This window comes from Chanodichthys erythropterus, chromosome 17 (genome assembly GCF_024489055.1).
Source record: "Chanodichthys erythropterus isolate Z2021 chromosome 17, ASM2448905v1, whole genome shotgun sequence".
Lineage (NCBI taxonomy): Eukaryota > Metazoa > Chordata > Actinopteri > Cypriniformes > Xenocyprididae > Chanodichthys > Chanodichthys erythropterus.
In genome coordinates, this window is record NC_090237.1 from 25,257,468 (window position 1) to 25,282,274 (window position 24,807).

Sequence of the window (24,807 nt, forward strand, 5' to 3'; positions counted from 1 at the left end):
TATTTTTTTCTGCTGGCCTATTATTTTTATAATGTGAGAAACAGCTGCCTATTTGTACACTGTAAAAATATTGTTGCAATTAGCAATCACAACTTGATTTTTGTTAGAATAACTTTCTCAAATTTAACTTGTATTAAAAGGAAAATCAGATTTTTGTAATGTAATCATGAAAAAAAATGTATTACAAAAATAAGGATAAATGATGTTTGTCTTTTTCTTACCAAATACCAACAGTAATAAAATGAGTTTATGTACAATTTAATAATATGAATATAATAGATTTAATGCAACTTTGAACATTACAGAGAAACAGTGATCAACATCACAAACACAGATGCTGTGTGTAGACAAATTCTGTCATGTGACACCACAACATTTATTTGCGTCAAAGCCCTTTTACGAGACAAAAAGTATCTTCAAAATAATTCTTGCAACATTTGAAGTATCAATATAGAATTTGTGTGTTAAAGTTAACCGATAAAAAAAAAAAAAAAGATTGTGACGATAATTGAGAAACCATTGGGTAACCTTTTTTCGCAAAAAAACAAAAAAAACAAAACCTTGGATGGAAACCTGGCTATTGATAGTCAGAACTAGCTGGTATTAGGGGGAGGGGCATTCTCATTCTAGAAAGCATTTGATAATATAAAAAAAAAATAAAAAATACAGTGCCAAAAATATACAGCGCAAGAAGAGTTACAGGCCCTTTTCACAGACTGTGATGACGCGTTTTAACGGTCATCAACATTTTTATTTTCATTTTTTTAAAAACATATGTACATTTATAACACTATACTTAGTATTATATTACCTTTGCATCAAATTACAAAAAACTAGTTAACGCTGCTGTGAAGGTGTTTCTAAAGGCAAGTACACACCAAACCGACGCGACGAACTAGTGGCGATGAAACCAGACTGTGGGGTTGGCTAACGTCGGCAGCATCTGGGTCCAAAGTTGCTCTGACACACCAAACCAACGCTAGACAGCCGAAAGCTAAGTAGCACGTCCGTTCTGCGCCTGCGTAAGATGAAATGCCTTTCCGTACCAGCAGGTGGCAGTAGCTAAACAGCCAATCAGAATGATCAGATGGCCCAAGATGACCAATTTCAGCCGAACACACGGAGAAAACTTACCCTGTGTCTCAATCAGCTCCCTAGGTCCTGAATCAGTATATCATGAAAGTGAATGTGACCGACTCCCTGATCAGTGCCCTGACTACTGAACTAGGGAGCTGATTGAGACTAGGGCTGCACGATATATTGCACGATACGAAAAATAACATTGAACTTGAACGCGATTATCGCTTAAACGCAATTCTTAATGCGGCTTGTCAATGAAGTATGGCTCCAAATGCTAATCCATCTTAGAGTCGCTTATAAATGTACATTTGAAAAAGCAACACGCGTCAAACTTCTTTTCAGACACGAGAAGCATTTATTAACATGTTTTTAGTCCAAACTCACTTCATAACGACAGTTGAGCAACCTTTCTGTGTGATGATGTGGCTTCTTACACAGAATAATGCAGTCGTGTGTTTATTAGTCATGTTTAATCAATCAAAGCGTTTAACTCGTTTATTCAGCTACAGCGATATGATGTGTGTTATCTTCTTCTGCGACAGGGCATATGGAGTTTCTGCGCAAGAGCGCCCTCTGGCTTTCAGATGGAGAAGCATTTACTACTGATCACAGAGCCATACAGCTCTGACAAGCTGTGCATTAAAGGTGCTCCAAGCGATCCTGGGTGGATTTACTTCCTGTTGACATTCGAAGTGTTGTCAAACAAAACAGAGGCTAGCTAGACCCTCCCTCCTCCTCCATTACTAAATGATTCACATTAAAGAATGCATTACTATCAACAAACTAATTGTACAATTCATCAAGACTTCGAATTAAAACATCAAACATAACCCCAAAACTCCACCCCCCAATCATTCTTGTCGGTTATTGGCTGGAGCATGTTTATTATGATTCGTGGTCCAGGCTGCGTCAGGTTGTTTTTGTTGCCGTTTTCGGAGCTTGTGGCAACTACAGAGACAACGTTTTTTTACAGTGTGTTCAGGGGACAGGCAGCTAGCAGACAGTAAGGAGATGTTTGCTGTATGTGACAAAAAATTTTTTGGCCTAAAAACGCATGACATCGCTTAGAGCTCCTTTAAATAATCGGAGCCTTTGCCATATCGCATGCGATTTTATCGCGATAAATCGTGCAGACCTAATTAAGACACACCGTTAGTTGGCCGATGAACAAAAACTGCCCAATGGCCGACCGTCAGCTTGGTGTGTTCCTGCCTTAATACAGCAGCTATGGGAGTGATGGTAAAAATTACATTTCTCTCTTCTGACTGACATTATCAATTGCTCTCTATTTTTTCCCCTCTTTTTGAAAGTTGTGAGAACACTATTGTGGAGTTTTTCTTTTGCGATTTGAGCAAAAAATATATTTAATGTGTTTTCTCATTCACCACTATAGAAGTTTACCCAACTTTGACAACTTCTGCTTCTGAGATACCCAGAAATGTGAAAAGGGTCTATTATTCTGGCACAATTTTTCCAAGAGAAAATGACTGTCAATTTAAAATGTGTTATCTTAAACCTGCCATTAGATAATTTGCAATGTTTACAGCCCCAAAATAAAAAAAAAAAAAAAAAAATAAAATATTATATATATATATATATATATATATATACATACATACATAATAAATTGTTAAAATGAAATTGTAGTGATAGATTTTCATTCATGTAAACTTGAAAAATTAACCTCTACAAAAAATTCTTGACTTTACAAAACAATTTCAATAATAAATGTACTTTTATTCTGCAATGATAGCTAGAATATATAAAAACAATGGAATTGATTCAAAACACACACAACATATAATAATCATGGATTCTTTAAATAAACAATATGAATAAATTAATCAAAATGCAAATAAATGCATTATGAGTCCTCTGCATTCCCCTAAGAGCGATCCATGAAGTTATAACAGCACAATTATGCAAGAAATTAATAATGCAAGCTGAAGTGAAAATAGCTGTCATTTCTAGGTAGGATCAAGTGTTTCACATTCCCTGCAAACAGCAAACGCATTTCACAACACCTCTATGCATGCAATTAGTAAACAATGCAACACATTTACAGACACAATTTCAGCCTTACAATAATTTTGCACGGAAAAGAGGCTTACACTCTGACAGCAGGTTGACTTTCTCGGCTGATGTCTTTGTGCTCCTTCACTGCTTTTTCTAAAGCCACAACCAGGACAAAATACAGTTTTGATCACATATCAGCTGTCATTTCATTCCTTTGACAGTGGTTTATCCCGTGCAAACCCAGATAACACCCCTAAGGGGGTGTTTACAGGCTAAAATTCATTGCACACCACTACAGCTCCTCCGTTACTATCTAGATCCAATGCATAACACCACGTCCGATCTCAACATGCAATTGACTATATTAACCCATTAGAAAAATGAATGCAAACTGCAGTAGTAAAATCTGAAATGGTTTATGAATCAGATTTAAACAGAGGCTGAAACGGTTTACGAGCAGCTAAGCTAAGCTAACAGAGCTAAAACACAAACACACTCATATGCATGTACACACACACGAGGCATCAGAAAAGTGCACGGCCCTCTTTTGCAATGAAAACGACCACGATAGCATACGTTACACGTAAACCAACAACAACTGTCAGAGAAATTTGGATTTTGAGTTAAAACTAAACAGATTTTGGGGAAAAGACAGTGAGAGTCAGATGCCCTCGCATGGGTTAACAGAAGAATAGACAACCAACCGCCGAAAAGGAAAAAGCACCTACTAAAACAGCAACGAAATGACAATTCCCATTAACAGACTCCAATCGGCAGAGGTCGATTCCATTCGCGTGCGATTTAAAATCAAATAGTCGTTTACCTTTTTGGAAAAAGTGCGCGCTCCACTCGCTTCTCCCACCACTGTGATCCTCCTGTCGGCTTCAAAATGGCGCCAATTTGTCCCTATCTGCACCAGTCAGTGCAGCTCCGCTCAATACAGACCCTTCACTTCCCTTCTCCACTCGAGCTTATTTATTTAAGGGCATGGCTGTGTTTTTTGTGGCTATATTCGCGGTATTAGTTTAGAAAAATAAATAAACTGCTATAATATTAATGTAAATGGCCAGTGCATAAACGAGCGTTTGAGTCGCTTAGCAGGCTGGAGCGCGGTGTAACAGCGACATCTATAGGTCATGAGGAGGACAGCAGGCAGTCTCCGCCTTCATACACATTGGATGGATACGGCAATGCACTGCAGCAGTGCTGTTACTGTTGACTAAACTATTAAAAAAACGTGTTTGGTCATTTAAATTAAGCTGAGATAAAACAATGTAAATATTAAATGAAAAATTTAAACTTAGAAAATCAGAAATGCTGCCTTGCAACTCTAACCAAAATAAAGAATAAAGTTTAAGAAGTAGCCTAATGAATAGACTAAAGAAGAAAAAGACTAAAACTAAACTTGAAATAAAATTAAAGCTATATATATATATATATATATATATATATATATATATATATATATATATATATATATATATATATATATATATATATAAACACTAATGAAAAGGACAAATTAAAATGATCAAAAAATTAATAATGTTAGTACATAATGCTAAAATAATGGGGGTAATTCTTAAAAGTTGGTGCACTTTGACATTTAAAAAATGAAACCTAGATTTTTAGGAGTCAAGGTTTAATCATAATATGTTATAATGTAAAAAATGTTTTATGCTCAGCTACCTACTTTATTGTTTTTGTCACATCATTGACGCAAGTGTACAAGGAGTGAAAATCTTTTGTGCATTGATCCTAGCAGCAATGCATAACAAGAAACTACAATTATACACAAATAATACACTATACATACAATGAATACACTTTACACAAAAATACAGTAAGACAGAGGTAAACAGTAAACAGAATTATGCAATTTAATTATATATATATATATATATATATAAAATAAACTTTTTTTAAACAATATTTTAATCTTTTTGAAAAACCCACATTATAAATGCCACAAGTAATACGGAGTGGACAAGCATGCAACTAACTGCAATGTCCCATGTGCATTCTTTTTAAAAAATGAATTATTGGCATCATATCAGAAAACATCATTTATTTAAAAAAAATAACAAGCATTTAAGAAAAAGATATCTTGTTCTGTACATAAGCCATCAACTATGTAAAACACCATGAAATGTAAACCCTGAGATTAGCTGCTGGTCTTTTGAAAAATCTTCACCTTGGAATTATAAGGTTCTATCTGACATTTTTCTCAAAACTGAGTTATTCACATATTCTTATTCTGTGACAGTGCATTTACATTATGTAATGTTTTCAAGTTGTGTGAATTTTGGGACTTTTTTTAGAAAACAAAAAGGTTCTACCTACAGAAGAAAACTTTGAAGCTCAATATCTCAAAACTGCTCAGAATGCAGACTGAACCTTATAATTCCAAGGTGGTGAAATAACTGAGAATGCTTAAAAACACACACACTGGATGTGCTGCTCCATGTCACTACAGAATCAGATAATATTCTTTTTTATTTATTCTGGCTTGGAATGTATCTGGAAGCTCAGCACTAATTGTATGTGCCAGACTGTGTAAAGGTCAAAAGCTTAATCAGACTCTAATGGTCTTAAATCTTACCATTGGTCGACAATTATCAATGTGATGATGATTTAGAAAATTTACATTTTTATATTACAATGGGCAAAACTAGGACAGCAAAGAACGTTTTCATATGCACACTAAAGCATAAGTACAGAAGATACAAAAGAAAGTGATACTATTTAAAAAGACATTCTCGATCTAAAAAACAGAGCATTTTTGAAAATCTGCATTGTTCTCAATTTTCACTGAAACATTAAAATCACCACAGTCATCTAAACACCTTTAGCTGCATCAATTATATTAAAAAGTGAAGAAAATAAACCTATTATATTCCAAAAGATGAAACGAAAAATTTCATTTTTGCCTAATGGCATCGGTTCCCTGTTAATGACCTTTGTTTTTATGGGGAGGCACCACAGAATTCATCACAATGTCAACATTCATCGGCCACTCGAAACCATCCAGCATCTTTGCTATTGTTTCTCGAGGGACTCCGTGCTTGTTCCTCCTGTTGATTAAATTAATAGACAGGAAATTACCAGGATATCCAAACTCTAGTAGACTGCTATACAAAGCGGTCATAAATGAAACAAATAATAGAAAGTAACATTGTCTCTTAATCCGAGCAGAGTCAGCTGGTCTTTTTCACGAGGACATGAAAGATACTCACTGATCCTAGACTATAAAACATTTTATCCACTTAAACACAACTGAATTCCGAACCTCTGTACTGTAAGCCAAAACCTGATCCAAAGTCAATAGTCTCTCTCATTCAGTGATTAATAAAAGCCACTGTGTTCCTTGCTTGACATGAGAACCAAAATTATTAACAGACTTACTTTTCTAACTCGGCAGGATCATATTTCCAGGGGGTATCTGGCTCGAAAAAGTCCACTCTGTATCCGTTCTTTAAAGCCTGTGTGAAATAAAACAAATTAATTTAAATATGTTACTAGTTTATAGTTCATTTAGCAAATAGCCTGAGAAATGTGATGTAATGTAATACAAGACCTCTGGATTCAAACATATGGAAATGTTCTAAAGCACTCCTCTAATAAATGAGGGGTTGGTTGTGTTTCAGACAGTTTCCAGAGCCAGTTTAAAGCCTAACTTGTGTTTTACAAAAAGATTTTTCACTCCAATCCCTAGCATTTCTGACACCAACTCACCATTTCAACATAAGGCTTCATCTCCCAGGCTTTGACATTAGTGTTGTCGATGATAACAGGTGAGCAGCCCTCCAACATCGCCTGTTCAGCTTAGAAATGACAAAGCCATAAACAATTAAAAAACAACACTTCATGGTCTTTCTCAAAACATTAAATACTGAAATTTGCAAAAAAGTTTCCATTCTTGAAATTGTCTGAACAATTTTGTAAACGGTCGAATCTCACAAAAATGTTCTGGTCATATTTGACCCCAAAAGCAAAAGAAATTATATTTTGCATGAAGGCTATATTAAGACTTTTTTTGCACGGTAACATTATTTTCATGACTATTGAGCAATTTAAATACATAAATATAAATTCCTGCCTCTTCATAATTAAAAAAGCATTAGGCCTATATGTATTTGTATATCTATATATATTATTTAATCCTTGTTTTTTTGGGGTTTTTTTACTAAAAATTACTGTATTGCAGCAATGACAAATGGCATAATGCTCCGGCAGACAGCGGAATGTTTCACTAGGTTATTGGAGGTGCCACAATATACGGCGACATGTTCCAGAACATTGTCAGCGGCAGAGGACGTAATTATTCAGCACGTCACAAGTTTTAGTTGGCACGTGCCAGTGAATAGTGGCATGTGCCAATGACAACAGGATGTGCCACTAAGCCACAGCGGTTTATGCCAATGGCTTCTGTGCGTAAGATGCCACGCCACTTAATGTTAATACTACTACTCGGAACGGGGATAAGCAAATGGGCTTCGGATACGCACCTAAATGCGTACAAGCAAAAAATGTCAAAATGCATTTTTGGAGAATGCCTTCATGTAAACACAGTAGGTTATGTCTTAAGTAAACACACAGTTGAAAATTAAAATGCATGTGTAACAGTATATTGTATCTGTGCATTATCTCTCTCAGCAGCCTAATTCTGCTGCATTCTGTCATTAATTATTATCAAACAACAAATGATAAGGAAAAACACTCAGTGATTTGGACTGAATTAGTTATGTAGTTTTAATCTATAATTGATCTATATTTAATGTGTACAGTAAGACTAAGCAGTTTCATAGGCCCTATGCAGTGTTATTTTACATTTGTTTATTTAATTTTTTATTGTAGGCTATTACTGTTAGTACATCTTCCTGATAAACTCTTTATTTAATTTGTATTTTCATTCTGTTAAATATTATTTATCCATTTTCTTTGTTTTTATTATATTGCCAGCCATATACTTGTCTTATGTAATTGTTTTGAGGACCTTTTTCTTACATTAGTTAACCTAGTATTAGTTTTTGCTGAAGTATTGATAATTGAGAAATTTCACTGATATTTAAAATTACTCCTATCCTGAAAGACTTTAATCATATCGCCCACCAATAGTCGTGATTTCAATATTGACAAAAATAATCGTAATTATGATTTTTGCCATAATCGAGTAACCTACTTGCCCACAGCCCATTTGAGTAGGCCTGCTCGAATATGGCAAAAATCATAATTATGATTATATACCTGGATATATTTTCATCCAGTCACCCAACTAAAATGTATCTATTTTATTTATTTAAAAAATACTTATTTTAAATATTGTATAATGTAATATAATATAATATATGATTAAAAAGTATTAAAGATGTAAGATGAAAATGCTTCAGTGTCCAATGCATAAAAAGATGTAACATATAGACTTTCCTCACCTCTCTTCTGATTCCAGTCATGTGCATCCCCAAGCAGAGCAGAATCGAAAACATATCTGCTGTCTTGGAAAAAGTAGTCATCTGTGCTCATTATTACTCCATTGGGACCAGTGGACAGGAGCTCTCTGAGAGACATGCAGTGTAATATTAAAAAATCAGTTAAGCTTAAATTCTCAGCATACCTAAACTAATCAAAACATTCTGTGGAGACAATGTTAGCAGAACTTAAATGGTTAGTTCACCCAAAAATGAAAATAATGTCATTTATTACTACCCTAATGCCGTTCCACACCCATAAGACATCTTCAGAACACAAATTAAGATATTTTTGATGAAATCCGATGGCTCAGTGAGGCCTCCATAGCCAGCAATCACATTTTCCTCTCTCACGATCCATTAATGTCCTAAAAACATATTTAAATCAGTTCATGTGAGTACAGTGGTTCAATATTAATATTATAAAGTGACAATAATATTTTTTTGTGCACCAAAAAAACGACCTATATAGTGATGGCCGATTTCAAAACACTGCTTCAGGAAGATTCTGAGCATAATGAATCAGAGGTTCGGAGCGCCAAAGTCACATGATTTCAGCAGTTTGGCGGTTTGACACACGATCCAAATCATGATTCGACACAAAAGATTCATAATGCTCCGAAGCTTCCTGAAACAGTGTTTTGAAATTTCTGCCGCACCAAAAACATTCTCGTCACTTTATAATATTAATATTGAACCACTGTACTCACATGAACTGATTTAAATAAATTTTTAGGACATTTATGGATCTTGAGAGAGGAAATGTCATTGCTTCCTATGAAGGCCTCATGGAGCCAACGGATTTCAACAAAAATATCTTAATTTGTGTTGTGAAGATGAACGAAGGTCTTACAGGTGTGGAACAACATGAGGGTGTATAATAAATGACAGAATTTTCATTTTTGGGTGAACTAACCCTTTAACCATCAATACAAGTATTACTTGTAATAGGCCTCTAGTATTTAATCAATCATTTGGCCACTAATTTAGTGTAGAAATTTCTCTACAACCTAGTTTTACTCACCTGGCCAAAGAGGATTTTCCAGATCCCGGGACTCCCCTCAACAATATGAGCTCCAAATGTTGATATTGGTCTTTTTCATGATCGTGCTGCTGCCAGTGTGATAATAGTGTGTCATATTCCTCAGAGAATCCAGGATGCTCATGTGACTGGAAACTGCTACGTTCATGCCATCTGTTTGAAGGTAATGGTGGCCCTTCCCATGGGCCCCTGCTGTTATTGTAACCTTGGAAGTTCTCCTGAGGTCTCGTGTCTGGAGGATACATGATTGGACCTCCAGAGGTTGGGGGAGGGACGAACTGAATCCTTGGGTCTGGATGAACCCATGGTGGAGGTGGATACCATGGCTCCGGATGTCCTCCTCCACCAAAGTTATCCATGTTCCATTGTAAGCGAGGTCTCCATCCCTTTGGATGGTTCCCGTTTTGGTTCCGTTCATGTGGATCTGGGTAGGGTCTGTAGGCTCTGCCGTGATCAGTTACAACAACAGGACTGTTCGTCCTGTTTGATAGGTTGCTTTTGGGCTTTCTGGATGAATGGAGGCCATGCTCTTCAACCGATTTGGTGTTGGCATCGCCATCAACCTTATCTACTTCCTCAAGCTCTTTGTAAAATTCACAAAGCTCCTGCTCGATAGAAGAATCGGGGCGACAAGTGGGCCCAATAAATGCAGTACTAGTGACACCCAACTTTTTAATGACACGATCTCTGTCTGTTTGGCTTGTACTCTCTTTCGAACATGCGATAACTTTTTTCACATTAGCGTCTGTTTGTATTTGTGTTGAAGGATGCAGTTGTCTGCCATCTGGATCGACATCCTGTTGAGTCTTGAAATGACTTTTATCAGGTAAATAAGCAAATTCAGTTTGAGTATTGGATGAGTTAGTCACTCTGACACCATCTGAGCAAATCTGTGGTGTGGTTTTATATGGTTCCTCTACATTTCCACCGTTAGGTGGATAAGTAGATTTACTGGTGTTCACATTTGGCATCTATAAAGAAAAACAAAACTGACTTTAAAAAAAAGACATACAAAATCGCATAGTAAAGCAATATTGTGTACATTCATAGATTCATTGAGTACAAAGACGAATAGATTAGTCAAAGCCAGGCCAACATTTTAAGTATCGATCACAGGTTAGTAATAAGAATGTATAGACGTTTATATCGGTCTGTTTGACAACCATTTTTTTACTATTTAAAAAAAATACTATTTAAAACGACACAGAGGCAGTTTCGATAATCAGGCTCATGTTTCAATAACGACGTATACTACGAATGATCTTTTGTGAAATCGCTAAAATTGCGCTGAAAAGATTTACCTGACGTGTTGACAAAACTTGTAAGCACAAAGGTTAATTAAATGTTTCGATTATCGACGTACATATCTCGTAGTAACATAGACGGAAATCAACCGACTGATACACAATACCTCAAAGAGGAAACTGAAAGATTTCAAAATAAAAGTCGCTTAAAAAGAAAAAAATATATATATTTTTTTTAAATGTACAAATGTATGATTGTGTACGCATATACGGTACCGTTAAAAAGTCTGTTATTACTATATATATATATATATAGACTATTCTATATAACTATATAGAATACAGTATATATAGAATACAGTATATATATATATATATATATATATATATATATATATATATATATATATATATATATATATATATATATATTTTTTGGTTTTTGTTTTTTTTGCTGAGCCCTAGCTGTGAGACCACATAAATAAAATGGGATGCCCTCATTGGTCTAGCATCATGTAGGTGGGCGGGGCATGCATCAAACAGGAAGTTGACCATGAATGCATGAACAGAGGATAATGACATAAGCTTTTGGTAGTTTTAAAGGGTTAGTTCACCCAAAAATGAAAATTCTGTCATTAATTACTCACCCTCATGCCGTTTCACACCCGTAAGTCCTTTGTTATTTTCGGAACACAAATTAAGATATTTTTGTTGAAATCCGATGGCTCAGTAGGCCTCCATAGAATATTTTTTTGTGCACCAAAAAAAACGAAATAACGACTTATTTAGTGATGGCCGATTTCAAAACACTGCTTCAGGAAGCATCGGAGCATAATGAATCAGCTTGTCGAATCTGATTCGTGTCGAATTTAAATCGGCCATCACTAAATAAGTCGTTATTTTGTTTTTTTTTGGCGCACCAAAAATATTATTGTCGCTTTATAATATTAATATTGAACCACTGTACTCACATGAACCGATTTAAATATGTTTTTAGTAACTTTATGGATCTTGAGAGAGAAAATGTCATTGCTCCCTATGAAGGCCTCACGGAGTCATCGGATTTAAAAAAAAAAAAATCTCAATTTGTGTTCTGAAGATGAACGAAGGTCTTACGGGTGTTGAACGGCATGAGGGTAAGTAATAAATGACAGAATTTTCATTTTTGGGTGAACTAACCACATGAATATGATGCACTGCTACAAAATCAGTAAAAAAAATGTTAATATCATGTTTCTATTTTCGGAATTAGCTTGTTTTTTTTATTTTGTCCAAATTGTGTTTGGGGGGATGAGACCGTATAATTTTGGGTGATTGGGACAGTGCTTAAATGCTTTGCTAATTAAGAAAATTATCAGCCTTGCAATAGAGAACCATTGTTTGCTATATATACTCTATATCAGTGTTCCCAACCAGGCGCAAGCCCTAATCAACCATTAAAGTAGATGAGAGCGGGGTAAGTTGTCACACTTTTCACACTGTCTAACATTTACTGAGCACCATACATCACAATGGTATAAATGTCATACCAAATGAAAGAAGGAAGTCTTGGGCACATATGTTGTATTCATTACATTTTCATATCTTATTTCATTACAGAGTTGTAGACTGTTGAATAGAGAATGTGCACTTGTGACAGTTTGCCCCATCGGCGGGTAAGTTGTCACACTAGATTATCTAAAAATAAGAACACAACTACTTAATTGTTATTATTGAATTTAATTTTAAAATTCAAACCAGAACTGGAAATATAAACAATCATGCCTAGAGAATTTGGAAAAACAATTATTTCAATCCAAACAATACACTTTTCAATCAAAACACATTAAGTGGCGAGACCACTTTACTTTGAACTTTGAACTTGAAGCCTTCTTTTGTGGATGGATTTATAAATAATAATCATGGACTCTTAATGATGATGAACAGAAAAGGAAATATTGCATATAAAATTATATCAAAGTATGAACTAACATGTGAAATACAGTAAATATGCGTACACTACCCTAAATCAATGGAAAGACGTGCTGTCTCAAATTCCCAAATGTGTCCCAACCACCCAAATGTTACCCCCCAATTTTTTTTTTTTTTTACTCAGTGCTCAGTTAACAGAAAAGTGTATGTCACACATCCTTACATTATTATATAGGCTACCATTGTTTGCCCCTCAAATGGATAGTTATCTTCAGTATTACAGAAATGTATCATGTGTTGAGCTGATGTTTTGTGACAAGAAATCTTGCACAAGGCAGAAATTCTAAAACTGTCCCAATCACCCTTAATTTACCATATGTCATATAAAATAATATGAATATGTTGTAATTTGTTAGTAGGATATTGTCAACAAAAAGTACAATTATAAATTTCCCTCAAAACAGAAGTGAAAACTCAATGTGCTCCTCTAGTTAAACCACAGAATGTGTCAGTAACCACTTAGATCCTCTTCTGTGAAGAAATGTGAAGTTTGAGTCCACACAGTTACGCTCTTTGCAGCCTAACTTGAATTTATTGCCAAAACCATATTTTTTGAAGGATGACCTACACAACATAATCACATAAGGAAGTGGAATCTTCAGATCCTCCTGTAGTATAGACTGCTGGTAAACCGCTGGAACTAAACCAAACTGCCTTTGAGTGAGTGCATTTGAATCCTTTCTTAGGCTGTTTGGGGTTAATTCCTATATATAGACTATACTGTATTATTCCAAACACATGATAATGAAAAATGCTATTTTATCTTTTTATTCCTTTAAAAAATAACTTTTCTGTTTTACTGAGCCATACATCTGCTAGCAGAAATACCCACCTTCACTAAACACTGAAAATGTATACATAAATATTGCAAAACTTCTCAAAACTGAGTTTTCCTATAAAATCCCCAACTCACAACAGGATACGTTTGCCACAGGCACATAAGCAAACATGTTTGGTAAAATGTGGGTTTTAACTGAAATCCCCTATAAACACTTGAAGCAGCCAAACACCATGATGGGTGGGAGTAATTCAGAGCAACCTTTGAGAATGTTTTCAGTCATCTCATTGCCAAAAGCATTTAGTCTAGTCATAGACAGGGTCAGCTGGAAATGAGAATAAAAACAAGCGTGTGTTCATAAAGGGACTCAAGGTTTTCATATATGTTTATTAGTCATGACAGAGACAAACGATCCTCTTTGGATAGCAATTTGTGATTAGATATTCTTTTTTCTTCTTTTTTATTACTATGAATGGATAGTTAGGCCTATGTATAATTTACATGTGTTTTTCTTTTGTTATTTTTTTGCTTATTTTAAAGTCATATCACTTCAGTTCATTTTCTGCTTCTATTAAATCACTTTAATATTCATTTAAATGTCCACTATTTATTGTTTATTCCCTGTATTCATTTACTTATGCATTCTCTGTGGACGTGGCCCAAAAATAAATAACATCCATTAACACTTAAGTAACAAATTCAAAAACTCACAGGAAAATTTTCATATGCATTTGTTTATTTTTTTAACAGTAGTATTGTAGATGCATAACACATTTACAGTTTTCAGCTCAATCAATATTTATTTCACTTTCTTTGCTCCACGTTGGATGCATATAAAGAATCACACAGAAGTTAAATTTACCAAAATATCCCAGACATGATTCCAGAATCATGGTTTATAAATAAATGAGAAAATTTCTACTGATTTACCAGCTCAGTAGTTAAAAACACATAAAAAAGAATGTGAATTTTCACAGCAGTTGATAACAATTGACAATCTATGGCACATCCACATTGTAAGTGCTCAACAACCGAGAATAGAGTTGGCCCTCATGATGCGCATGACTTTCCGTGAGGCGAAACTGTATTCAAACTGCAAATGATCATGGTAGAAGTACAAATATCCTGTTAAAAAAAAGAGAAACAACAAATCTTTTCATTCAGTCATCCATGTCTTGGTTCAAATACATTAACTGACACAATAAGAAAGTTATGTAACATTACTAATTTACATGTACCATAATGATAAGCAGCAGCATCCACTTCATCTCCAATTCCGGGAAAGTCTTCCTCAATGGATCGTGGGTATCCACTATCCATGGTGCCTGTCTGCTCATCATAACTGGAGAAGAGATGCAGCTTGCATTAGCTTTTTAGCATTCTGTTGACAGTTGGATTTGCTTCTGGGATCAGAATACTCAATAAATATTATATATATATATATATATATATATATATATATATATATATATATATATATATATATATATATATATATATATATATATATATATATAAAAAGACTTCAGAGGCAAAAGTCTCTTAATAAATGAGCATTTTTATCAAGCTTGTATGTTTAGGGTCAGTAATTTCACTCTAATGGCAATGAAAAGGAACTATTAATTGCCATTAGATTGAAATTACTGACCTAAAACATACCCTAAGATTGTAACATACCTCCAGTATTCCTCATCTACGAAAAGTAGAGTCTTGCCCGTATCTCGGATGTTAACAGCTGCATCTATTTTGCGGACACTTTTCGGGAGACCCAGTTTGTGGATGTATTTTGGATAGCCATCAACTAGATTGTAGCCATTGAGAGCCCACATTTTGATACCTGTAATATTTTTCAATTATAAAAATATTAATACGAATTAGTTAAATCTAACTAAAAGTGTTGCAGTGATGTTATTGTTAACTAAAAAAGGCTAAACTATGTTTAAAAAAGTGTTTTTGTAATTGAAGTAAAGCTGAAACAAACAAAAAAAAAAAAATCAATTGATAAAATAACTTTCAAGTACTGAATTTACTAAAACTGAACAAAAACAAAAAATAAAAAATATTTTAAAAAATAAATATAAATTAAAAAAAACTAATAAAATGACAAAAGCACAACAAAATTACTAAGTGTTGATAAAGAAAACATTCACAATACGTTGAGCAATATAAAGATAAAATAATGAATCTCAAAACTAACCACTGAATATGATGACGATATCTTTCTCTGGGTTCTCATAGGCAGCATCTACTTTGTTTGGTATTTCAGGCCAGGTATTTTTAATGAGGTTTTGTTCAGGCTCAGGCATTTGTACATGTAGCCGCCAGTAAAACCTGCCAAGAACAATAATATCACAAAAAAATGAACCATATTAGGATATAACACATTATCCAAGAGTTTAAAAATGTGCAAGTACAGCCAGGTACAGTTTTATCACAAAAATGACCTGTGGACTATTTTTGCACCTGTCTTTGAAAATGATTGTCTCTCCACGGAGTTCAGTGACGGCATCAAAACTCAGTTCAGGGTCACACTTGCTTGGAGCGTCGGGTTTGGGATTGACTTTTCCATGGTTTGGGTTTTCACCTTCGATTAACCCAAAAGCATAGGTTGAATCAGGACTATGAAGACTTCAAGAATGATCTATTGGTCAGAATGGTATTACTCACCATAGAGAGACTGAATCCCCTTAATGTCATCCTCGGCGAGAGGGTAACCCTTGCCGTAGGTGTACACCGGGTACATCAGTGACCCAGGGTCAGAGGAATGGGCCATACCGAGAGCATGACCAAATTCGTGGGCCGCGACTAAGAACAGATTGAATGCTGCAAAGAACATATAAAGATAAGATAAGAAATCAGACTTTTAAAATGTAATAATATTTCACAATATCACTGTTTTTACTGTATTTTTGATCAAATAAATGCGCATTGGTGAGCATGAGGCATTTTAAAAAATCGTACCGACCTCAAACTTTTGAATAGTACAGCTACTGCCTAAATGTGGTATTTTTTTTGTACCGTGAAAGTCTTTGGTCCATGTTTCATCCTCATCAAAATGTGTATCACCACCAATGCCATTTCCAGGGGGATAAGCATGAGCAAGAAGCCCCTCCGGTCCATCAAACGGGTTGAAGTCTCCATGTTCTGTCATTTGCAAACAAAACAAGGAGATTGATTGAAGAAATATCCTTCATTTTAACTTCAATGAATAATAAAAATAATGGTACCTTTTGCTCCAAAGCTGATCATGATATCAGCATTTCCCTCATACAGTTTCTTAAACTTCAGTGGAGTCACCCTGCTCCAGACATTAAAAGCCTTGCGAACGGCTCTGTCCACATCCGCCTTCTTCAGGTCAGGAGTGTAGTTCAGAATCCTGAAATTGAATTAAACATATTTTGAAAATAAAACAGGCTTTTTTTATCGAATTCACCTATTTAAATGTACAAAAACAAACCTGAAGGTCACATTTGTGGTTTTCCATTTGAGGTCTCGTGGAAAGTGATTATACTCGGCCACATCTGGAACTCCGCAGCGAGCCATTTCCATTATCTCCAAAGTGTCATCGTCCAGCTTTCCCGTCACTTCCAACCTAAAAAACTCTTGCATCTCTCGAATTTTCTTGCTCATGACATCAGATGTTTTTCTTTCTCCCTGGAGACCAGCCGGCATGCCATAGTACCTTCGAAGATATCTCTAAAAAGATAAAATAAAAACAATTTCAAGAACAGAAAATCAACAAGCAAAGATCTTTATCCCACAAAAAAACTCACATTTTAAAGAAAAATAATGCTCTCATACCTCAGCTAACAACACCTCGTCTTTCTCCTCAGTTGAAATCGGTTTTGCTAAAGCGTGTGCAGCGATCAACAACAATACCACAGCTGTGCGCTCCATGTTGGCCGGATGATGTTCTGCTCAGTCTGACAGGGTCCTTTATAGTGCTCTCTCCTGTCAAAAATTGTTTGTGATTCATGTAAAAAGTACCTTGGCCAATCTGCCACTTCCTCAATCCGCACAGCCAGCAGAATGTGGTTAAAAACTGCTTTTAAGACACCTGAGTGAGCAATGATATCACTGCTGTGGTGCTACTTTTAGCTGCAAGTGATTTGTTGACTCATTTTGGTAAAGGACATGAGTAATGAAAGGATATAAAGTCATGTTAGTGCTTCTTGTTTTGATAGTTTATTATGATTTTAGAGTTTTAGGTAATAGTACATACCTCTTGCTCATGTATGATTTAAAAAATACACAAGAAATCTATTTTAAGGCCTGAATGATGCTATGCCAACTTCATTTAAAAAATGACTATTATATTTCCAGACTGCTGGAAAGGATAATGAATCATAGACATTCAGTTTTGACTAAGACCTGGCATATGACTTCTAAACCTGTACAGACGATAAGACAGAGGAAATTTAGCAGCTAATATTTTAGATATTTAGAGTCTAGACACAACATCTTTCACTACACAATTACCAATCAATTAAATTGATCAAAAGTGACAGTAAAGACATGTATAATGTTAAAAAAGATTTATATTTCAAATAAATGCTGATCTTATATCCATCAAATAATTAAATGTATCAAGGTTTCCATAATAGTATTAAGCATCACAACTGTTTTTAACATTGATAATATTAATAAATGTTTCTTGAGCAGCAGATCAGCATATCAGAATGATTTCTGAAGGATCATGTGACACTGAAGACTGGAGTAATGATGCTGAAAATTCAGCTTTGCATCACAGGAATAAATTACATTTTAAAATATATTCAAATAGAAAACAACTCTTTTAAATTGTAGTAATATTCCATAAATTTTCACTAATATTTTAGTCTTTTTGATTCAATAAATGCAGACTTGGTGAGCATAAGAGACTTCTTTCAAAAAATTTAAAAATCTTACCGACCACAAACTTTTGAAAATGCTCTGCATGTTTTGCACAGCTGTTAGGGGCTTTTTTGCAGCTTTGCAGCGTCATCACATGAAAAACAGTCTGTTGGTTTTGTGTGGTGCAAACCCTTGAACCCATTTAAAAGGAGCAAGAAAAGGACACTGTTATGAATAACTGTTGATATTAGATTTACTATTTTTTCATATTTCCATTTGTTTTTCTCTAAATTTGATTTACACTAATAAAAAAAAAAAAAAAAATATATATATATATATATATATATATATATATATATATATATATATAGTATTAAGATATATTATTAAGTCCAAGGTTTCAAAGAGCAAAATATTTTCAAGACTGCAAGTGTAGGCATGTCCTGTGTAGGCAGCTGTCTCCCATATAACACAGTATAATGGAGTGACAGAATTCTTGAAATGTGACTGCTACTGTCAGAGTCAGCAACACCCTCAGCACCAGACCTCTACACTCCACCCACTTGTTCACAGTCACCAGAGTTCTGCACACATTCATCAACCATGCACTATATAAGCCAGCACCCATCAGTTCACCATCGTTTGGTCTCGTCGTTCAACATGAACCACTTACCTGACTGATACTTACCTGTACCAGACCCGTCAGTCTTCAGTCCTCTGTTGTCTACACAGCAAAATCCCCAGAGTTAAATCAACTCTGCTCAGTATGGAAGAGGATTAGGGCCAAGCAATAATAAAAAAATAAAACCATCTCGAGATTAAAGATGTTAAATTTCGAGAAAAAAAACATGTTAAATTTCGAGAAAAAAAACATGTTAAATTTCGAGAAAAAAAACATGTTAAATTTCAAGAAAAAGGTCGAGATAAAATGTTGAGAATAAAGTCATTCAATTACGAGAAAAAAGTTGTTAAATTACGAGAACAAATTCGTTAAATTATGAGAAAAATGTAATTAAATTTCAAGAAAAAAATCGAGATAAAATGTTGAGAATAAAGTCATTAAATTACGAGAACAAATTTGTTAAATTATGAGAAAAATGTCGTTAAATTTCAAGAAAAAAGTTGAGATAAAATGTTGAGAATAAAGTCATTAAATTCCGAGAATAAAGTTGTTACATTACGAGAAAAAAGTCGTTAAATTACAAGAACAAATTCGTTAAATTACGAGAATAAATTCGTTAATTTAATGACTTTATTCTTAACATTTTATCCAACTTTTTTTCTTGAAATTTAACAAACTTTTTCTCATAATTTAACAAATTTGTTCTTGTAATTTAAGGACCTTTTTTCTCGTCATTTAACGAGTTTATTCTCAACATTTTATCTCGACTTTTTCCTTGAAATTTAACGAGTTTTTTCTCGACATTTAACAACTTTAATCTTGAGATGGTTTTATTTTTTTATTATTGCTTGGCCCTAATCCTCTTCCGTAGCTCAGAGTACATATGCTCCCTCTCTATATAGTGTTAAAGTAACACTGAAGCAGAGTTAAAGTTTGTGAGATAATTAAGTGATTAATTAAATTATGATTGAGCATTAGTGATGAACACCTGCTGTTAACAAGCAGAATCACTGAAGAGAAACACAATAACTACAAATGACTTCCAGCCACAGTCTTAGATGAAATCAACTGAAGATAAAAGACTTTAAATCTCTCAGGATCTGATTAAACAACTCCACAAACAGCATATTATCTCATTAACGTTAACTCTGCTTCAGTGTTATTTTAACTCTGTGTAGAGAGGAACCATATGTTCTCTGAGCAGAGTTGATTCAACTCTGGGGATTTTGCTGTATACCAGCTTCAGTAATCTGAACCAACCATCTCCAGTCTTCACCATCTAAAACAGATAAGAACTGTCATTCACTGCCAGCATTACTGCAATTACCAATATCTCAGTTACTCACCTGTTCTCATTGCTTGTTTACTGACATTGTGCCAATAAACCACTTGTTTGGAATATTACCTGTGTTGCATTCTTGTGTTCCGTGACAGCTACTCCACACCTCTGTGAAGTAAACACATTATTAAGCAGACAAGTGTCTCAATAACACTGATTTTACATGAGGTTTGTTAAGAAAATCGCTGCTCAAAAGCACTTGGTACACTTGAGACGTAATGATGCCCAGAAAACAGTTAAACAACACAATATACTTCAAGTAGTTTTCACAATTATAGGTGATTAGGATGGTATGTAAAAATGAGCCCCGTGTGCATTATATCATCTGATGTTTTGTCTGCCAGTTACGCAAGAGAATAATATCTTGGGCAACGGTGGAAATATAAATATATAGTAAAGGGGTGGTTACGATGCTCAAAGTTCAATGCAAAGGGAAATATTATTTTTTGAAGAATTCTGTTTAAGGACTACAACAAATTGCTGGTAGGGACTACAATGAGCTTCTTTCTGGGTTTCTGACGTCACTAACCTTAATATTACAAAAACCCTGCCCCTGAGAACACGCAACAAAGGGCACCATGTTGGGCTGCTTTAGAGAAGAGGAAGAGTTGTCGTAGTAGAGTGTCATTACCATGCCGTCATTTTACGCCTGACCATTCAACATTGGATTTGCTCACAAGATTAACATGACGGCACATGCTAGTCGACGAGTTGGATCAACTCCACAGCAACTACATAAATTTATCCACTAACCGTTCAGAAACATCCAGTTGCATTCTAAAAGTTGTAACTTCTTGAGTCTCTCCATCAGTGTCTGACTCCAGTTTAAACTACGTAAGGCTGAACACCGTGACAATCGTCATTTTGGCTGCATGAGATTCTCCAGCTTGGTTATTGTTGAGCAACCGAAGCGCGAGTTGTTAAAGCTCCGCCCTCTTCTGGAAAGCAGGCCGGAGCAGCAGCTCATTTGCATTTAAAGGGACACACAAAAATGGTGTGTTTTGGTTTTTGCTCACACCCAAATAGGGGCAAATTTGACAAGCTATAATAAATTATCTGTGGGGTATTTTGAGCTGAATCTTCACAGACACATTTTGGGGAAACCAGAGACTTATATTACATCTTGTGAAAGGGGCATTATAGGTTCCCTTTAAAGAGTTAATTCCCCCAAAAATTAAATATTATGTAATTTATTACTCACCCTTATGTTGTTTCACACCTGTAAGACCTTCGTTCATCTTTGGAACACAAATTAAGATATTGTTGATGAAATCCAATGGCTCAGTGAGGTCTCTAGCAATGTCACTGAACCTCTCAAGATCCAGAAAGCTAGAAATATCTATTGATGGCCGATTTCAAAACACTGCTTAATGAAGCTTCAAAGCTTTATGAATCAGTGGTTCGGATCGCGAATCAAATTGCCAAAGTCACGTGAACTATTGAAATTTCAAACGCTTATGATGTAACAAAGCCTTGTTTACTGAAATCACGTGACTTTGGCACTTTGAACCACGGATTTGAAACAAATGATTTGTAAAGCTTCGAAGCTTCATGAAGCAGTGTTTTGAAATCGGCCATCAATAGATATTTTTGAAAAGTCATCATTTTGTTTGGTTTTTTTGGCGCACAAAAGGTATTCTTGTCATTTTATAATATTAAGGTAGAACCACTGAACTCACTTGAGCTGTTTTAAATATTTTTTTAGTAGCTTTCTGGATCTTAAGAGGTTCAGTGACATTCCTGGCAATGGAGGCTTCACTGAGCCGTCGGATTTCATCAAAAATAATCTGAGTTTGTTTTCTGAAGATGAACGAAGGTCTTTTAGAAGACCATGCTGTCTCAAATACTGTGCACGGTATTTTTTCAGTGCCATAATGATTCAAAATTTCTTTGTTCATCTGTTTTAGAAAGAAGCAAGCAGAGACATGTAAAAACACTGACTAAGAGGGTGATGGATGTAATTCATAACTTGGGGCCAAAACTCTCCAGGCTCTATTTCATCAAGAGATGTAATGAACTCCTACACTTTCTCAGAAACTGTAGATGATTGGCACCAGTCAAATCCAGGAACTGAGATCAGATCCTTCAATTAGTGGAAATATCCTCATGTCCTGTAGCGAGGCGAATGAGGTTTATATTAATCTGTCCACTCAATTCTTATTATAAATGACTAAGAATGCATTATGATACTCTCTACTTCAAAAATTGTGGGTGTAAATGACATGATGCAGGCCCAGCACCAGGACAAACAATGTGTGGCCAAGTATGGTGTCTCATACTCAGAATTTCTGTTCTGCCTTACACCCATCCAAGTGCACACACAGACACACCCGATTAGGGGTTAGGTGCCTTGCTCAAGGGCACCTCAGTTGTGGGTATTTGAAGAGAGCACTGTTAATTCATCTACATTTCCTGCCATACAATGAGACTCAAACCCGTAACCTTCAGGTTACAAGGCTGACTCTCTAACCATTAGGCCACAACTTCCCTTAGTTCCCTTAATTTGAACCATAGGGTCAAACATAGGGTCAAACACTACAGACACGCTCTGGATCGTTTGCCAACTCTTTTTCGCTAATAGTAATAATATGCTATTATTACGAAGAAAACAGATCCTAGACCAACAGTTATGGGTAGCTTTTGCCTCTAAAAGGAATAAGAATTGGGCATGATGAGCAATAAATACGCGTTTCAAAATTAGCCATGAAAATGATGGCAACCTTGGAACTGTTGAAAAGGAAGCAGGGGTTATATAGCAACACTGTGAACAAATGCAAACATGCTGAATGAGTGTGAATCATGTCAGAATGAGGCCACAGGAAACTTCCCAGATTTATAATGTGGAATGGATCATGTCCTACATCTGCCAGGAAGATAAATGAAGAAGGTGATGTCGGGAGAGCAGCTGCCACTACTAAATGGTAAAGTAACCACCTACTTGTGATTAGAGTGTCATTTGCTGGATTTATCTGGCCTAATGACAACAATTGGTTTCAATCTTTTAGATGCTACGGACCCCAAAAATATGATCATCCTTGTGTGAGGGACCTCATCCTAAAATTTTAAAGGCATCTATTTTTTTTTTTTTTTTTTTGTATAAAGGCCCAATTTATATTGTGAAAAATTTAAAATATAATTACATCTAAATATCATTGGGAAAATATTACATATTTTTTTCTATTAGCACTGTAATGTTAGAATACGGAAGAGGATTAGGGCCAAGCAATAATAAAAAAAATAAAACCATCTCGAGATTAAAATGGTTAAATTTCGAGAACAAAACTCGTTAAATTTCGAGAAAAAGGTCAAGATAAAATGTTGAGAACAAATTTGTTAAATTACGAGAAAAAAACTATTTAAATGTTGAGAAAAAAGTAGATAAAATGTTGTGAATATAGTCATTAAATTATGAGAAAAAAGTCATTAAATTATGAGAACAAATTTGTTAAATTATGAGAAAAATGTCGTTAAATTTTGAGAAAAAAGTTACGATATTAAATTACGACATTTTATCTCGACTTTTTTCTCAAAATTTAACGACATTTTTCTCGTAATTTAACGAATTTGTTCTTGTAATTTAATGACTTTATTCTCAACATTTTATCTTGACTTTTTTCTCGTAATTTAAAAAGTTTATTTTCAACATTTTATCTCGACTTTTTTCTCGAAATTTAACGAAATTTTTCTCATAATTTAACGAATTTGTTCTCGTAATTTAATGACTTTATTCTCAACATTTTATCTTGACTTTTTTCTCGAAATTTAACGAAATTTTTCTCATAATTTAACGAATTTGTTCTCGTAATTTAATGACTTTATTCTCAACATTTTATCTTGACTTTTTTCTCGAAATTTAACGAAATTTTTCTCATAATTTAACGAATTTGTTCTCGTAATTTAACAACTTTTTTCTCGTAATTGAATGACTTTATTCTCAACATTTTATCTTGACTTTTCTTGAAATTTAACAAGTTTTTTCTCGTAATTTAAGGACTTTATTCTCAACATTTTATCTCAACATTTTCTCGAAATTTAGCAATTTTTTTCTCGTAATTTAGCAAGTTTATTCTCAACATTTTATCTCGACTTTTTTCTTGAAATTTAATGACATTTTTCTCATAATTTAACAAATTTGTTCTCGTAATTTAACAACTTTTTTCTCGTAATTTAATGACTTTATTCTCAACATTTTATCTCAACTTTTTTCTCGTAATTTGACGAGTTTATTCTAAACATTTTATCTTGACTTTTTTCTTGTAATTTGACGAGTTTATTCTCAACATTTTATCTTGACTTTTTTCTTGAAATTTAACAAGTTTTTACTCGTAATTTAATGACTTTATTCTCAACATTTTATCTCGACATTTTCTCGAAATTTAACCATTTTTTTTCTCGTAATTTAGCAACTTTAATC

At 34.5% G+C, this 24,807-nt stretch overlaps 3 protein-coding genes across 4 annotated transcripts in view; all 3 read right to left on the reverse strand.

The window, feature by feature from the left end:
* The window catches only part of pds5b (PDS5 cohesin associated factor B), a 45,948-nt gene extending 41,778 nt beyond the window's left edge, over positions 1 to 4,170 (reverse strand). The window contains exons 1-2 of one of the 2 annotated variants that reach the window (XM_067365733.1): positions 3,920 to 3,957; positions 3,192 to 3,249 (exon numbers count right to left, since the gene is read on the reverse strand). The gene's annotated coding sequence lies outside the window, so the exon portion shown is untranslated. Of the gene's footprint in view, positions 1 to 3,191; positions 3,250 to 3,919 lie in introns of both variants that reach the window. The other variant, XM_067365732.1, reaches the window with a different exon arrangement.
* A 573-nt stretch (positions 4,171 to 4,743) lies between these two features.
* Positions 4,744 to 11,024, reverse strand: n4bp2l2 (NEDD4 binding protein 2-like 2). Its single transcript, XM_067365084.1, has 6 exons — positions 10,908 to 11,024; positions 9,589 to 10,577; positions 8,529 to 8,653; positions 6,832 to 6,920; positions 6,502 to 6,578; positions 4,744 to 6,170 (listed from the first exon to the last, which is right to left on the reverse strand). The coding sequence occupies exons 2-6, from the start codon at positions 10,575 to 10,577 to the stop codon at positions 6,047 to 6,049; spliced, it is 1,404 nt and encodes a 467-aa protein (XP_067221185.1). The 5' UTR covers positions 10,908 to 11,024; the 3' UTR covers positions 4,744 to 6,046.
* A 3,310-nt stretch (positions 11,025 to 14,334) lies between these two features.
* mmp13b (matrix metallopeptidase 13b) lies at positions 14,335 to 17,502 on the reverse strand. Its single transcript, XM_067365246.1, has 10 exons — positions 17,401 to 17,502; positions 17,057 to 17,295; positions 16,827 to 16,975; positions 16,618 to 16,743; positions 16,267 to 16,422; positions 16,063 to 16,183; positions 15,797 to 15,930; positions 15,277 to 15,436; positions 14,838 to 14,941; positions 14,335 to 14,724 (listed from the first exon to the last, which is right to left on the reverse strand). The coding sequence occupies exons 1-10, from the start codon at positions 17,494 to 17,496 to the stop codon at positions 14,624 to 14,626; spliced, it is 1,386 nt and encodes a 461-aa protein (XP_067221347.1). The 5' UTR covers positions 17,497 to 17,502; the 3' UTR covers positions 14,335 to 14,623.
* Positions 17,503 to 24,807: the final 7,305 nt, after the last annotated feature.

Excerpts from the sequence above, each read along its gene's own strand:
- n4bp2l2 (XM_067365084.1), bottom strand. The coding sequence starts at position 10,577 with ATGCCAAATGTGAACACCAGTAAATCTACTTATCCACCTAACGGTGGA. Across the intron at positions 6,921-8,528 it reads TGACTGGAATCAGAAGAGAG|CTGAACAGGCGATGTTGGAG; the intron begins GTGAGGAAAGTC and ends GTCATTTCTAAG. Across the intron at positions 6,579-6,831 it reads TGAAGCCTTATGTTGAAATG|GCTTTAAAGAACGGATACAG; the intron begins GTGAGTTGGTGT and ends TATTTCACACAG.
- mmp13b (XM_067365246.1), bottom strand. The coding sequence starts at position 17,496 with ATGGAGCGCACAGCTGTGGTATTGTTGTTGATCGCTGCACACGCTTTA. Across the intron at positions 16,184-16,266 it reads GGGGATTCAGTCTCTCTATG|GTGAAAACCCAAACCATGGA; the intron begins GTGAGTAATACC and ends GGTTAATCGAAG. Across the intron at positions 15,437-15,796 it reads TATCGTCATCATATTCAGTG|GTATCAAAATGTGGGCTCTC; the intron begins GTTAGTTTTGAG and ends AAAATATTACAG.